The 16,536-nt window shown below is 47.9% G+C and overlaps 1 protein-coding gene across 7 annotated transcripts in view; it reads left to right on the plus strand.

The window, feature by feature from the left end:
- Positions 1-299: 299 nt before the first annotated feature.
- Positions 300-16,536, plus strand: part of LOC116836496 (BLOC-1-related complex subunit 8-like) — a 78,269-nt gene continuing 62,032 nt past the window's right edge. For 3 of the 7 annotated variants that reach the window (XM_032800659.2, XM_075070944.1, XM_032800573.2), the window contains exons 1-5: positions 301-426; positions 3,751-3,863; positions 11,392-11,456; positions 12,571-12,678; positions 13,744-13,831. In XM_032800659.2, coding sequence (XP_032656550.1) covers positions 390-426; positions 3,751-3,863; positions 11,392-11,456; positions 12,571-12,678; positions 13,744-13,786 — 366 coding nt within the window. In that variant the 5' untranslated portion in view covers positions 301-389 and the 3' untranslated portion in view covers positions 13,787-13,831. Of the gene's footprint in view, positions 427-3,750; positions 3,864-11,391; positions 11,457-12,570; positions 12,679-13,743; positions 13,832-16,536 lie in introns of those variants that run through there. The other 4 variants (XM_032800168.2, XM_032800312.2, XM_032800484.2 and 1 more) reach the window with 3 other exon arrangements.

Consider the following 16,536-nt stretch of genomic DNA (forward strand, 5'->3'; position numbering starts at 1 on the left):
GCGGCAGCGCACTGACCTCAGGGGCGTGCTGACCGGCGGCGCCCTGACCCGGGGGACACCCTGGGCTGCGGCAGCTCAGCCCCTCCAGCAGCAGCGGGTGCAACCATTTAAAAAAATTTGGGGGGGGGCGCCACTTTTTGGCGCCCCCAAATCTTGGCGCCCTAGGCAACCGCCTAGTTCGCCTAAATGGTTGCACCGGCCCTGGGCCTAGAGCATGTTCAGCAACAGGGGCCGGCGGGGGAGCAAGACAAGAGGCGGAACCTCTGCGGCGTCGCGCGGTTTCCAGAGGGGCCATTTCGAGCGCTGCACCGCGGAGCCGGAAGTTGCCCCCGGGCTGGGATTCCGGTCCGGCTTCGGCATCCGCTACACCCCCTCGCCCCCCGCCAGCGATGGAGGAGACCGAGATGCAGCTCAAGGTGAAAAAAGGTAAATGGCGGCGCCAGGGCTTCCGGCGGGGCGGGGCGGAGCAGCCCCGGGGGCCGCGAGGGGCGGGGCATGGTGGGGGGCCAGAGGGGCCCAGGAAGTGCCGAGGGGGCGGGGTGAGAGGGACAGGGATGGGGGGGGGGTTATAAGGCCCTTGTGTGGCCTCCCCGAGATGGGATGGGGCCGGCCCGGGCCTCAGGGCAGCCCCCTCGGCGGGTACAGGGCCCCAGCCCGCCCTCCTGGTGGTCATAGGGCGTTCTCCGTGCTGGGGCTGGGCAGTTATGGAGCCCCAGGCCAGCTCCGTGGGTCGTGCAATTGTAGGGTTTCTGTGGGGGCCGGGGGCCTGACAATTGTAGCCTAAGGAGTCCCCTGACCATTGCTAGTTTGTGTCTCTTCTTCACATAAATCCTGATTTTTTTTTTTTCACTTTTCCTAAGCTGAGCTTCCTGCAGCAAGGAGTTCTGCAGACTGCTCCTGTGGTTCATTTAAAGAGCAGTTTTTGAAAAAGATAGATACATTTTAAAATGTTTGACTTTTTATTTCAGTGGACTGCCTTGCCTTCTTGCAGTGTATTAAATCCATTGCTGTCTGACTTGCTGCAGGTCTGGGGTTAGCAGGCAGAGCCTTCACATGTGAATTAAAATGAGAGGAAGGATTTGGTTAAAAGAACCTCACCTGGGTTTTTTGCTACTGGTTTAGCTTCACTAGTACAGATACGACTTTATGTTGTTGCAGCCCAATTTGAAGCAGGTACCTGGAAACTGGGATAAAATGCACTAGTGCAGGTTTTGTTGCACTGGTGTAAACTATGTCCGTGCTAGGTGGTTTACACTGGTGACTACAACCCCAGTGTTGACAAGGCCTAAAAAAATAACACTTCTGGGCTTTGGTGCTTTGTGGGCATTTGGAAATACACAATGGCAGCTGATATGAAGTGGCAGGATGTGCAAGAAAGGCTCAAGGCCACAGATTGAAGGTGTCTGTAAAAGTATCTTGCCACAGAGATCCTCAAAGGTGTGAGTCAGGAAGTAAAAGGGATTTCCTATGAAATCCCAGACTGGATCCGCCCTAGCATCCATCTCATTCAGTATCCTGTTTGTGACAGTGGCCAATATCTGATGCTTCAGAGAAAGATGTAAGAACTTTCCAGTAGCAGATGCAGGCCTGCCTTACACCTCATCTTGATCTCTAATCATTAGAGATTGGCGTAAATCTGAGGCATGAGGTTTAATATCTCTTCCAATTTTTTTATTAGCATTAACTATTATAACCCTGGATATCCTTGCTGTCCAGATAACTGTCCAATCCCCTTTTGAATCTCACATTCCAGTGCCCTACCCTCCAAGGCTCTGTTCATCTGTGCTTAATAACAGTCACATAGTTGCTACTTCCTCTTTCTCTCCCCTCCTTGCCACAGCACATTGTGTGAGCCCCAACTCAAAATGGCCTCACATCTGCAAGTCAGATGAGTAGTGAGTGTCCGTATCCTTTTTTGGAACATGTAGTTGGCACGTGGCTACAACTTGTTTTGCAAAGCTCAGCATTTATCTACATCTATATTCACGCCGTTTGGAAAGTTGGCTAACAGCAAACACTGCAATAACTGAACACTCATAAATGAAACAAAAGCTGAGAGCTGGCGAAGAAAACTATTTGGCTTAAAAGGAACTTTTAAAAAAAAAAAATATATTCAGTTCCAAAAGATCAGCCAGCTCACGCTATGCATGGGCTCAGGACTAGCTGAGCCATAAACCAGCTATTTAAATATGGCAAAAAAATACCCACTACTTTTGCTGTGATTAAAAAAAAAAAACTACATCCACTATTGAAAGGTTACTTCTGAAAACCCTCTCTGATCTTTGTGTTTCAGATAGCTGTAGGTGTACATGGGGCATTGCAAACCCACAAAGAGGAGGCACGCTCTTCCCCCCAAAAGCTTGCAGTCTAATTCACAGGATATGGAGCTTATGAGCCAGAAGGCAGGGCTCACGTCTCCCCTTTGTGTATGGGGTTAGGCACGCTGTCTGTGCTCAATAAATAAAACATTTTAAATCACAAGAAAGATGTTGTCAATTGTTTGTATTGTGGTCATGTTTAGCGGCAAGACCAAGGCCCCTTTGTGCCAGATGCTGTACAAACACATAGTGAGAGAGTGCTCCAGAAAGAGAGAGATTCAGGATGAGAAGGGAAGGGGGTGGGGGGCCTGGAGTGGGGGAGTGACTTGCCCAGGGTCCCACAGTGGATCAGTGGCAGAGCTGGGAATAGATTTCAGGTCTCCTGAGCCCTGGTCCAGTGCCTACTCACTATACCATACTGCCTCTCTAAAGAACATTGTGGGGATATCCATGGGGAAAGGTTTCCTAAAGGAATTGTGCTATTAGGAGGAAGAGAGAGGAGTTGATTTGCTCCAGGCACAGCGGGTGGTGAGAAAGACAGTGCAATGCTAGGAATGGAAGGAGAGGAAGTTTGGGAGATGGATGGGGGAGATCACAGAGGTGGTGGGACAGTGTGATGCACAGCCTTCAGAACTGAGAGCTTGAAGGTGATACAGCATGTTCAAGAAACAGCATATAGTGGCTTTAAAAGCTGGTCATGGGACATCAGCAGGGCTGGAAGGGAATTCGTTTACCTCCTGCGTCAAAGCAGTTTACTGGGTTTTAAAACCATTGTGCTGTAGCTCTCTAGGGTTTTTTCTGGCAAGGCACTCTGTGGCCCAGAGCCATGTCCATATGGTGGGTTCGTCACACTGACTGCATGCTACTGTGTGTTCCTGGCAAACTCTGTTAGGATCTCCATGGGGGCTGTTGAGATGTAAGGAGCATGATGCATGGAACTGGGTGAGCAGCTGGAAAGGGAACCTCAAATCTGAGGTCAGTCTAGATTTCTGTGTTGTCATTACCCCCTTTCTGCCATTAGCTCCCAGGCTGCACAGGCGCTCCGTACTGGAACAAGAGCTAACTTTCCCTTCAAGATTAATTTTAGGCTCTGCTAATCTGCTGGCTTGGCTAAAATGCCCAGAATCTGTTCAAAGATGTTACTGATCCCAGAAAAGCAAGTGGTCTTACAGGACTGCAAGTGACCTCCCTGAATGATCTGTGGCTAGCAAACCCAAAAGGGCCAGCAGATTCCAGCGCCTCAGAGGGTACAGTAAACCCTGCTGCTGTGCTGTGAGTCTGGGGGGGAAAGATTCTAAACAGAAATCAGTGCTTAGCTTGATTTTGCTTTAACGTACCTGCTGATAGGCTAGACGTGTCAAAGGGTTTTGGAGCTTTGCCTTCTCCTAGTTTAGTCCCATTTTAAATAATGCTGCTGTTTTGCTTATTTTAGTTACAGACAAATTCACGGAGAGCATGTACATCCTGGCCAACGAGCCGTCCGTGGCACTGTACCGACTGCAGGAGCATGTCAGGCGCTCCCTTCCAGAGCTAGCCCAGCACAAGGTGAGAGCCAGTCTGGGTCAGGAGTCCAGGGCTGGCAGGAACAGGATGCAAGCTGCCTTGCTCCCCATGACACTAGCACCCCTGGCCATTTTTTCCTGACTCTGTGAGGTGGGAGAGAACAGGATAATCAAGTCCAGGTGGGAGAACGGTTTAATGGTTAGAGGAAAGGGGTTGGGACCCAGAGCTCCTGGGTTCTATTGGGTCCGCCACTGAATTGTTCTGTGGCTTGGGAGAGTTGCTTTGCTGCTCTGTGCCTCAGTTTCTCCATCTGTAAAATTGAGATGGTATGACTGGCCTTCCAGGGCTGCTATGAAGCTTATCTAATTAATGTTTGTAAAGCACTTTGAGAACTTCAGATGAAAGGATCCTCAGAAGGGCAAAGTAGTGTAACATAATAAGCTGCTTCAGATAGTCGCTGGCAGTAGTAGACCCAAAGTGACCAGAACCCCTTGGAAGATCTCCCAGTTTTGGTTGACCTTAAAGCTCCAAGTTGCTGCTGGGTTCATTTTGGACTAAAACAGAATGAAAAGGACTTTGCAGCTGGCCAGGGCCCTCTAGTGGCTGCACTTTGCACTGCCGGGGGGAGCCTAGAGAATGGTGTTGGGTTTCAATTCCTTGCTCCCTGGACCAGTGAAGGCTGGGGGTTGTCTATGAGTGACATGTTTCCCCTCACGTCAGCTTGAATCTAGGAGAAGTGAAATGCCTTTCCAAGTTCACGCTCTGAGACAGTAGCGGAGTCAAGAGAAGAACCCAGGAATCTGACTGCCATCCCTTGGCTCTAACCACTGGGTGACAGCCCATACGTAGAGACAAAGGAAAATGAGTTACCTGCCTTGTCTGGGGAGAGGGGAGATGTTAAATCTCATTTCCCCTGGCTGTGCTGCAAGGTGTTTTTATTTTCTGTATAAAATATGGGGAGAGAAAAGAGTAAAAAGAGCCCACCAGAGGCAAAGGACACTAATGAATTGCAGCCCACAGCTGCGCTTCCCCTTTCCTCAGAAACATGGAGTGCTGACACTTTAATGCTAGCCCTGGTGTCCTTCTCCCTTTCCTGCCAGTCATGATTCATTAGGAGTGATGCCTCCTGAATAGATTACTGCTCTGTGTCTATGCTAATGCACTGTCAGTCCTCATTTCTCACCTTTGCTTTACAGCCTTAGTTTCCAAATTAACCCAGATTGTGGCACTTTATTATTCACTTATTTATTAACTATTTATGTACGTTTCTGTATGTGAGCGGAGGTATATAGAGCTGTATATGTATGTGTAGTGCAACATTAATCTGGTCACATCACCAGGACATGGGGGACAGGTTTGTAATACAATTCCCAAGCTGTCACTCACCTTGATTTAATCAGAATAGGCCCAATTTCAGGGAATGTGTCCTGAGCAAAAGAAAACTGAGCAGATTGTATGCCAAGCCATGCAAAGAGAAGAGCTTGGGTGCCAGCATCGAACAGTTTGTGCCAAGGAAGGGAGGGGGACACTGAAACCCTACCGGAAAAGACAGCGAGGTGAATGCATGAGACACACAGCATGTTGTTAGGCAGTGTGTGGGGGGTGGATTGTTGAGGAGGAGCCTTCTAAATCTTTTATTTACTGACTTTCTCAGCTCGGCAGGGTCGTCTTCATGAGTATCCTCAAAACTCACTGACCTCTCTGGAGGTTGCTTGAGTTCACATTGGTAGCTACTTGCTGTCCCTTCTATTTTTAGCCAAGATAGCTGTCATTTTTCACTTTCCTCCCACAAAAAGAAGACTGTCATCTAGTCAGATTTCAGTGACCCAGAGGGCCTTGTCCCTATTTCTGCCCATGCTCTTGTCACAGCTAAACGCATTCACATGCACGCATTGAGGGCTTGATGCCCTGCTTGATCCCTCTCCTGCGTTGGCCACCAGTCCTGACTCAGGAGTGACTTTTGCCTGAAAAGGGAGGAAAATAATTTCCCTAATACCTCTGCGAAGGCAGCAGATGAATGTCAGATTGCTCTGCTTTGTCCTCTGCTTCCCAGTATAGAATCAGCATGGTCAAAGGGGGCCTTCGTGGACTAGATGTGGAGTGTGATGATGGTTAGGGGTATGGAACACCTTCCACATGAGAAGAGTTTAAAAAGGCTGGGCCCGTTCTGCTTAGAAAAGAGATGACTAAGTGGGGAGATGGTAGAGGTCTATAAAATCATGAGTGGTGGAGAGAAAGTGAATAGAGAAGTGTTATTTACCCCTCCTTGTAACATGAGAACTAAGGGTCACCTGATGAAATTAATAGGTTGTAGGTGTAAAACGAAAGGAAGCACTTCTTCACACAAACACACAGTCAGCCAGTGGAATTCATTGCTAGGGGATGTTGTGAAAGCCAAAAGTATGACTGGGTTCAGAAAAGAACTAAAGAAGTTCATGGAGGATAGGTCCCATCAATGGCTATTAGCCAAGATGGTCACTGACACAACCCCATGCTCCCAGTGTCCCTAAACCTCCAGTTGCCAGAAGCTGGGACTGGATGGTGGGATGGATCGCTCGATAATTGCCCTGTTCTGTTCATTCCCTCTGAAGCATCTGAAACCAGCCACTGTCAGAAGACTGGATACTGGAGTAGATGGACCATTGAACTGACCCAGTCTTCCCATCCTTACATGTCTCATAGGGTATGTCTACACTGCAATCGGAGGTGTGCTTGCAGCGAGCTCCAGTCTAGCTAGTTTGGGTACCAATAACAGTGAAGCAGCAGCATCACGGGTTAGCCGGGGAGGATGTCTTCAGGCTCCCTGGTGGGCTTGTACTCAGGACGCTAGCCCATGCTGCTGCAGCTTCATTGCTGTTGGTACCCAGACTGGCTAGAGTAAAGCTAGGCTTGGTATGCCTTGGTGTGTTGCGGTCACACCTGCCTTTGCAGTGTAGACATACCCACAAAGGATGGTAGTGAGGATCCTTAGAGTATCTGGGGTGAGCTGTGGGGCTTGAGAGAATCCACTTCAGTTCCACCCTCCCCCAGATACCTCCTAAATCTTCTGTAGTCTTCATTCTGTATTGAAGATTAGTGTCAGTAGCTCCAGAATCCTGTACACAAGATTCCTTCCCAGATGAGGCATGAGTCTCTAGTAATCATGTGATGTCTGCGCACACTGTTATTTCCACTTCTCTGCATTGTTTGCATCTTGATGTCACTTGAATAATATAGTTCACCCACTAAATGGGCCTGATTCTGATTTTGCTCGCACCAGGATCATACCACTGACTTCAGGGGGCAAAATGGGGCCTATTGTCTTGGTTTCGTGCTTCTTCAGGTGTTTAAAATAGTTCCTGAGTTTCTGCCTGGTTGTTAATGGTGGCGTGAGGAGGAGAAAGATGAAAAGAGAATTATTCATTGCAGCTGGGACTGTGCTGGCTACAGAGGAGAGTGAGTGTTCTCTCTCTGCATCTTCAGCATTGGTTGCCTCCCCCCTGACCCCGAGAACTAAGGAGGAACGGTTTATGATAAACAACACAACATTGTGTTCGCTAACGCACAGTCCTACTTGCTGGGGTCCATTCCTGTGTAGTTCTGTGTAACCCCCCTCTTACCGAGCTCACTAAAGGACGCAGTGTCCTGAGCATTCTTAATGCTACTCAGAATTACAAATCCGTGGTCAGGTTGTTTCTTCTGTTCTTGAGCTTGTTCTTGTTTTATTATTCAGCTTCCTGTGGCGCTGTTTCAAACAGGAAAGGGGCTTGACTATCGTTGAGAAAGCTTTCAATTGGGGCAAGGTGGATTCTTTTTGTGTCTCTGCTAGGGCCTGTTGACTTTGTGGCAGGACAGAATAATTTGCACTTGCTGAGGGCGTTAGGCAGGCTGTGCTCCAGGGAAGAGCTGTCTGGTTTTATCTTGCTCCAAACCACGATGACTTATTGACTTGGTTTTAATTCTTCCAAATTGTTTTTTAAAATTGTTGAAAGGGTCTATTGTTGAAAGGGTCCATTTCAAGTTAATTTAGGCTCAAAAATTAGGTTCTGTGAAAGGAAAAAGGAGTTGGGGAGAGTATATACGAATATTATTGTTTGCACAGTAGCACCCGGAGGCCCTGACCGAGGTCGGAACCTGTTGTGTTAAGTACTGTCCATACTGTATTATGAGTATGAGACAGCCTCCACCCTGCAGATCTTAAATAATGCCTGGCTATTATGTAGCACTTTTTATGGGTAGATCATAATGCCCTTTACAAAGGAGTTATCTTCAGTTATGGAGAGATGAGGCAAAAAATGAGGGGAAACTGAGGCACAGAGCATGGAGTTGACTTGACCAAGGTCACACAGCAGGTCATTGGCAGAGCTAGGAATAGAACCCAGGTATTCTGAGTCCCTGTCTAGTGGTCTATCTGCTACACCATGCTCTCTCTCAAGAAATATATTGATTGATTGATTGATTTGATTACTTCTTTGGAAAGTTTTTTCTTTTGGCATTGCCCTGTGGTATTAGAAACCTACACACAAAAACCAGACAGTGAAATTCGCTAGAGACAAAAGTGAAAGTGACCAGGCTGATTTTACTTTCCAAATTGACATGAAAAAAGTAAATGCAACAGAAATGGTAGAAAGGAAATTAGACCTTTAAAAACTATTTGTCTTCATCTAGCGAAGCATGTTCTCAGCGACCAGCATATAGAAACTTGGTAAAGCATGGTTTGTGTCTTGAGCATGTCTTCTGGGTGACTGAGTGAGATCTCTGCTACTGTAGTGGTTTGTGTTTGTGAAAGATCCTCTCCGGTACAGAGAACTGACCTGCTTCCTTCTCAGTTCCATGCCATGTAGCAAAATATCCTGTTACAGAGCAGGTTTTGAGCAGCATAAGTGACGTTGACTGTAGTCCAAATCCTTACCCCCTGCTTCTGAAGCTCTCAACTCTCTCTAGGTTGTCTGAGCGTCTCCCATGAAGTAGACTGAGGAATTAGCTCCCAAAGGAAGCAGTGGAAGCCCCATCACTTGAATCTTTTAGAACTGATGGACAAAATGCTAGAAAATCTGCTGTAAGGGAAAGTTCTGCACAGGTTCGGAGATGGGTTAGATGGGACTTAATAGGCCTGGTCTGTTCCAGGTCATATGATTCTCTGGAGATAGGGCCTTAGAGATTCCCAGTGGGTTTAAATAGGAATAAACTGTTGGGGGTGATTTGGGAGGAAAGGTTGGTGCAGGAAGAAGGTCACCGCTGTGACTTTCATTGATTTGATTAAAAATAATCTTAAACCTTCATCCATCTCAAGCTCTCCAGGCAGACTTAACACCTCACTGGTAAGATACAGCGAGATGCAGGGCCCAAGCTGCCTTGCTGTGTCTGAGCTGCATTGCTAAGCTCTGCTCTTGTGCTGCACAAAGCTGCCTTTGGGGATTTCCCCTGATCTTTCAGGGGTGTAGAGCTCCTTGTTAATTTACTGCTGGGTGACCACAATTCATCATTAGCGCTATTGCATATCATTAGCTGGCTTTAGCTATTAAACCCTATGTGAGGGGTGCCCTGGGAATTCTGAGAGAGGATGTCATGAAAAGATTAAAAAGACAGGCACACAGCGGAAAGGCTTTTTCCTAATTAAGAACATGAAAGCCCCAGGAAGTGGCGAGAATGCTGGGAATGGACATCGTGGCCTGGCCTCAGATACAAGGCAAGGTTGGAAATCTACTAGTGCTAGGGAACACTGGGGCCAAAGTCTCTGGAGCTTTGTAATTTCCTCCATCTGTCTCCCAGCCTCTACCTCAGCCACTGTTTCAGCCCAGCCCAGTCACCTTTTACTCTTACTCTGTTGGCTCTCACAAGTAACTAGAACAGAGCTAAGAGCAGCGTGGAGCCAGGTTAGTACTTGAACTGGCAATCTTCAAGGAGCAACTACCTGCTGCAGAAACAGTGTTGGGGATTTTTTTACTGGGGTACTCTTCCCTTTGAGTCACGAGTGAGCCTGTGTCCCAGAGTGGTGCTAAGCAGCACGGTGCTGCCAGTTTGGGGTGAGAGCCATTGTGATCACTAGTGATCATTCACGATCCCCTGGCACTTTTTGCAGAGACAAGAGTTTGTTGGGTAACATTTTCAACAGTGTCTAAATGACTTAGGCACGTCTGTAAATTTTACAAATTAAGCCTACAAATTCTGACCAAATGTAAGTATGGATCATTTCCATCTTCCCCCTTTCACTAAATTCATCTGCCTTTTCACTGTGATCTGCTTTTTTCACTTTCGGTTCTTAGCTGTTCCATAATGTTGCTGTGTGCTGTTATGTTCCACACCAGAGTTGCAGCTTATCAGATTTGCATGAAGTGATCCTATGCAAGGTTTGTGTAGCACTTACTTAGCCCTTCAGATGAAAGTCTCTATAGGAATGTGCATTATTATTATTAATAGTATTAGTCATTACTTATGCTCAGGCTCTGAGTGCACTGGGATTTCTTAGCAGACTGGAGGATGGAAAAGTCTGTTTGCAAGCAGGTTGTAAAAATGTTCACCAGAACAATTCCTATGAGATTCCTGAATTGTGAAAGAAGCTGATTGTCTGTTTTTCTCTTGGAGCTCTGGATTGGAGTTGATGGGAACCGAGTCAGCTCTAATGGTAGCTGCACCAGCTGGAATGGACGTACCACCTGTGTGGAATGCTTTGGAACTTCTAGACGATCAGTAGCATTTGCTTTAGCAGCTCATTGATATGACCCTGCCTCACCTTGGCTCTCAGTTGTGTCATGGATGCATTCACGGCCAAGAGAAATTTTGCCAGATTGTGCAAAGTATTTAGCTCCAGGCAGAAGCGGCTTTTTAAAACAAAACCAGTGCACTCTTAGTCTGAGTATGGCTCTCGGAAAAAGCCCCCGAGGTGATGCTAGCCTTTAAAATGGGAGGAGGACTCATAATGCGATGCCCAGCAAAAAGCAGCAGAGCCCAAAGGTTGAAGTGATGTGGGATTCATGTTCTTAATGTGCACAACATTTACTGTAACCTCAGCTTTGAATTCGGTCTACCTGCTGTCAGTTCTCAGCTAGAAACAATGAGAACTTGAGGTTGTGAGAGACGGGGACAGGGAAGCCTACAAGGAAGGCGACATCTGGCTGTCGGATGTTGCAGGGGATGGCAGTGAATTAAATGCTACACAGAATTAAAGACCTATGTGTAGTATGTATCATTGGCTGAGCAGTGCGTTTCCAGGCGAGCCTCGCTAACGATACGTTCTTACCTGCTCTGTAGCACTTTACAAGGAAGGAAAAGAGCATTTTACATATAGGGAAACTGACGCCTAGAGAGGAAACATGACTTGCCCAAGATCACTCAGCATGTCAGTAACACAGCTGGGAGCAGAACTGCCAACCTGCTACTCTAACCATTGAACTGCACTGTCTCCCTGCTAGACCACAGGTGGCCATTTCTTCAGGTGTTCCATATGCTTATGTAGCGTGTCAGTGAATGGGCTGCATTTGGTGCTAGTTGTGTGTGTGATGTGGGTGGTATGTCTGTCTAGTACATAGGGGCGCCTTCACTTTTCCTGACAAGAAGTTTCATTCTGTGTTCCCCGTGATCTGCCTTTCAGGCTGACATGCAGAGCTGGGAGGAGCAGAGTCAAGGAGCCATCTATACTGTGGAGTACGCCTGCAGGTACGGCAGGGTGCTGGGAGAGCGCTGACGTTTGCACTTCTCTGGGACGACCACCCTCCCTTTTTAAAACCCGTGGTAAATCAAAGGAGCTAGCAAGGAGGCTCAGTTTGTTCTCTCTCCTCCTCCCCTGGTGATTTCACAGTACAGGTGTGTTTTCACCCCCATTTCAGCTCACTGTGGTGCCCAAGGTATTCCATGCTCCTGTTGGTCAGTGACGAGAAGCTGGGTTCGTTATTTTGGGGGTCAGTTGCTTGGTTCGATGATTGAGCCTTTGGGGGGAGGGGAAGTATTTTAAGAACTAAACGTAGCTCCTGTTTTCAAACCTGGCAGGTCAAAGCCAGGCACCTGCACACATAGTTCCTTCGATAAAGGGGGCCTGTCTTCCAGAGAGGGGGAGCACCCTCAACTCTTCCTGGCATTAATGGGAGCTGTCGGTGCTCAGCACATCTCCAAATCCAGCCACTAGTATTTGGGAGCCTAATTATGGATTCACTCTAGGCACCTCGACTTGGACATTTTGGCCTCTGATTTAAAATCCAGTCAACGGCAAACGCTTCCATTTATGGGCGTTGCTTGGATGCTCTCACACACAAGATTCTGTAAGAGCTTCCTGCCCCCGACCCCCCATTCCACCAGCACAAGGCCCAGTTCATCCTTCCCATCCCATGTGCCCAGGGGAGCCATTTGCACCACTGCAAAGTAAGTGTCATGCAGCAGAAATCAGAGTGGAGGCAGTTTGCACTCGCTTGGCACTGGTGTAGGTTCAGGGCAGTGATGAACTGAGCCACAACTGGCACTAACTGGCCCCATCTCAGCAGAGAGTCAGACCTGAGGCATGGTGACAGCAGGCACGGCTCTCTGAAATGTTACTGTCAGGTCTAGTTCTTTTCATTGAGTCTGATGCATTCTTTCTTCCTCGGCTGTTGAGGGCAATACAGACCTGCCAGTCTCTCCCAAGAAATCCACCCTTTAGCTAGTGTTTGAAGATGCAAAATGCCAAATGTAGCTGTAAATCCTCCTTAGCCATCCCCTCGCCGGCGTGCATGTATATTCTAAACCAGTGAAGCCCTCAAAGGTATTAACTGCATCCCCTGTTCCACCTGATCTGTTTCAGCGCCATAAAGAACATGATGGACAGCAGTGTGTATTTTGAGAGCATCGACAGGTTGCTCAAGGATGCCATCGCTGTGAAGGATCAGCTGAATTCCGCTCAGAGCCGCAGGTAGCTCGGGAGTCTGACCCCCTGAATTCTGATAACTGCCCTACCGCTTTATAGGAATGATTGTTCTGTGACTGCTGAAGGCTTCACTGGCTGTTATTCTGCAAACTACAGACAAGCCAAGCAATTACACTCGTAATTTGACTCTGGGCTATTATTTAAAAGAATAAGCTCCTTGCCTTGCGGTGAAACTCTGGTTCACTTTACTTTGGGGAAAAAAAGCCTCTTGTTTACAATGTTTCCTGCAAAATAACTTATTTCCCTATGTTTAAAGAATGGGAGGTACTTTTTGGCTAATATGTAGCATTTTTGTGCATTGTTAAATATATTTATAGCATGGCGAGGGCCATAATAATAAAAGGATGTTTTAGTGCTGAGGATGGGAGTGTCTGACTAAACAGGGTCCCCGGCTGGATGGGAGATGTTCACTAGGTCATTCGTGGGGCTCTGTCTGTGGATGGGATTTTACACTGGTCAGTGTAGCTGGAGGATGCATTTTGCTGTGTAGCACAAGGAAAGCAACTCCAGCATCTGCCAATAGATGGGCTGAGTCTAATATATTCAATCCATCGCCCCAAGAGCCTTAATGGCATGAATGTCAGGGGTGTTGTGGGAATGAAACTCACGAATGCTGCTCCATAAACCTAACAGCCTTGAATTTCCTGTTGTGAGCACATGGCACAGAACAGGGCATTCTGCCTACTTTAGCCAAGTGACTTTCTGTACTCGATGTTTGTGGCTACGAGCTCTCCTATTTTGCCATGTTGCTAACTTGCCTGGGGCTATGTCTAATTTGCACACAGTGGAACAAATTCCAACAGCTCTTGGAAGTGAGGCCACAGAGACTGTGGGTCTTGACATCCCAGAAGGCAGGTATAGGAGCCATGTAGCCTCCATTGGCTACCCCCTTTCTATTAAAGATGGACGTGTCCAATGGCCACACTTGCCCCTACGCTGCACATGGAGGGCTCCAGGCTTAGAAGCTGTAGGTGAGGAAGCCCTGGTGCTTCACGCTCCCATGGATACTGTTGTCCTTATCTCCTGGTGGATGTGATTGTTTTCTTACAGCACCGCTGCTCTCCAAGCCCCGAATCTGCCAGCCAGTTCCTGATTTCAGACCAGACTGGCCTTCCTCTGCCTTTTTCATCCAGCCCAGGTCAGTGATCTCTTTGGCCAGATGGAAGGGCGAGAAATCTTCCACCCTTAAACTTTCTGGTCAGTCTGTGTGAGGTAGCTTAGAAGACTATTGCCCTTTAAACGGAAAGACACTGCAGCAAAGCGCAGTGACATTGACTGTGTCGGTGGGAAGTGGTGGTTAATTTTGAAATGCAAATGTCCCAGATCCTCAAAGGTAGTTGGGCACCCCAAAGACCTTCTTTAGACACTATAAAGAAGTGGGATGGGAAAAGGCCTGCACGCAGCTTGGCAGTTGGAAAGGGGTGTCACGTACGTTTTGTTTTTTCATTGGAGCGACAACTTCATGTTTCTTTCTAATGGAAAGGAATTTAACAAGTAGGTGGTTTTCCCAGGGCTGGGAAAAAAGGGGCTTAAGGGGGTTTGAGATCAGAAAACAGGTTGTTAGCCTGGCATTTCCTGAGAGCGGTGAATAACCCCGCACAATCACACCCTACTTTAAAGAGAGAAACTCTGTATTTTAGCCATTGCTGTGTGCTCAGGAACACAGCCGTGTTTTAATAGCGTGACGCTCAAGGTTTGTTAATCCAGCAATGTGGTCTCCATCTCCACTCGCTCCCTGCAATGCCGCACCCATCGCTGTCCTAAAGCTAGCACACGAGTAACACAGCCAAGAGTCAGAATACATCAATCACACTGCTGCTTTGGGGAGCCTGGAAGGAACCTTGCAGATGGCAGGGCAGGAAGCATGGTTTTAAAAAAACCCTGATTTTACTTATTGCCAGTTCATTGTGCTTGGACTCCTGGTATAAAACACATGGAAATCAATGCCTTGCTTGGAGACAGGTTTCAGAGCGGCAACCGTGTTAGTCTGTAGCAGCAAAAACAACGAGGAGTCCTGAATAAAGACTGGGAGTGGTTGGGTCATTACAAAATCTAAACCTAATTTCTCCAATACTAATTTCCCTCTGCTGTTACTCACATCTTCTTGTCAACTGTCTGAAATGGGCCACTCTCATTACCACTTCAAAAGTTATTTTTCCTCCCTTGGTATCCTGCTGTCAATTGAATTGTCTCGTTAGAGTGACCTCACACTTGGGAAGGCAACTCACATCTTTTCATGTATTTATACCTGCTCCTGTATGTCTCACTCCATGCATCTGATGAAGTGAGTTCTAGCCCACGAAAGCTTATGCCCAAATAAATTTGTTAGTCTCGAAGGTGCCACAGGGACTCCTCGTTGGTTTTGGAAATCAATGGAGTTCTAACAGGGAAAGTCACACAATGGTGAATCAGACTCCGTTTAAAGAATGGGTGTGTCTCATGGTAACCAGCACCATCTGTTGTATTTTTATTTCCTATTGTGCATTTCTCTCTCTCGTACTAACCGCGCAGTTGCACCAAACAGGGCTCTTGTTTCACCTGCTCCAGCCCCGTCAATCCTAGCCCTGGCTGTATAACCACCAATCTCCTGGCAGCCCCCACTGCACTGTCACCAGGATTATCCTTTTCAGTGGGGAAACCAGCAGTAGGGCCAGGTGAACAAAGATCTTGTTTCCTTGCAAATGCCCTTTGTAGGCAATTAAAGAGCAAGGAAAAGTGAATACAAAGGCTGGTGTTTACATGCAGGGCCGTGTTTCTGGCAGGCAGCAGCTGCCTCTGTTCAGGCACAGCGGTTCATGCTGGAGCAAAGGTTTTCCCACAGGAAGTGATCTTGTTGACTGAGTTGTGTCTGTGCCCAGTCCTGGAGATAAGGAACGTTGGGCAAGGCCAGGTCAGTGAGCAGCAGGCCCCCCCCCCACACACACCTTCCAACCTCCTCTCTCTCAATCTAACTCTCCAGCTGCATCTTCTTTTACCCCTCCCAGCAGTGGCTAGTTTCTCCTCTCCGAGTGGAAGCAATCTCTGCTTCACCGTAACGTACAGCAGCTGTGTTGAGGAGCGAGTCTTCCATGTGAACTGTCTAAACCGCCATAGCACTAGCTAAGGAATAACGGGAGCAGGCTGGAGAGGGACCAGCAAGGACAAACACTTGGAGTGCAGAGGGGAACTGGGCTGCGGGAGAAGGCAGCACACAGGACGGCCGCTCTCCTATGGCTGATACTGCCTGTTGGTTTTTTGCCCTCTTCTGACACGCAACTAATGGCATTTTGCCATGCGGAGCCAGTTCCCGTCTGCCCCTCCCAGCTCAAGCCGACCCGGCAGGGAAGGAGTGATGGGGACTTTGAAGTGCAGCTCTAATCAGACAAGTGACTCTACCACTCACCCCCACTCTCTTTCCTGCAGTTTGATGACTCCGTCCTGCAGAGCTGTCATGGCCCCAGTTCTGTCTCCTGCATCACCTGAGTTTCCAGGGTAGGATCTTTACTCACAGGAGGGCGATGCAAGAGGCAGAATGCAGCAGGCTGTAGTTTTTCCAGAGCCACCTTTCTAGCTCTAATTGCCTGCTACAATCATTAGGCTGGTTAACGGCAGCCCCAGCCCAGCTAGGAAGGAGCTCTGATATAATCCTCCAGGCTTCAGGAGGAGTAAGATACAATTATAAAACTCTGCACCCTTCTCAAGCCCCTTCATCTCAGTGCAGTCCAGGCAGGAGGGACACCAAGTCCCTTTTATTTGGGTAGGACAGTAGATTTCCCCTCGCCCAATATCTGGTCGAGCTCCTGGGCAGGTATCTCAGCTGTTCAGGTGGGGACGGAGCAGAGAGTGGCCCATGTTAAGGGCTAA

The sequence above is a fragment of the Chelonoidis abingdonii genome, chromosome 11, assembly GCF_003597395.2.
Source record: "Chelonoidis abingdonii isolate Lonesome George chromosome 11, CheloAbing_2.0, whole genome shotgun sequence".
Taxonomy (NCBI): Eukaryota; Metazoa; Chordata; order Testudines; family Testudinidae; genus Chelonoidis; species Chelonoidis abingdonii.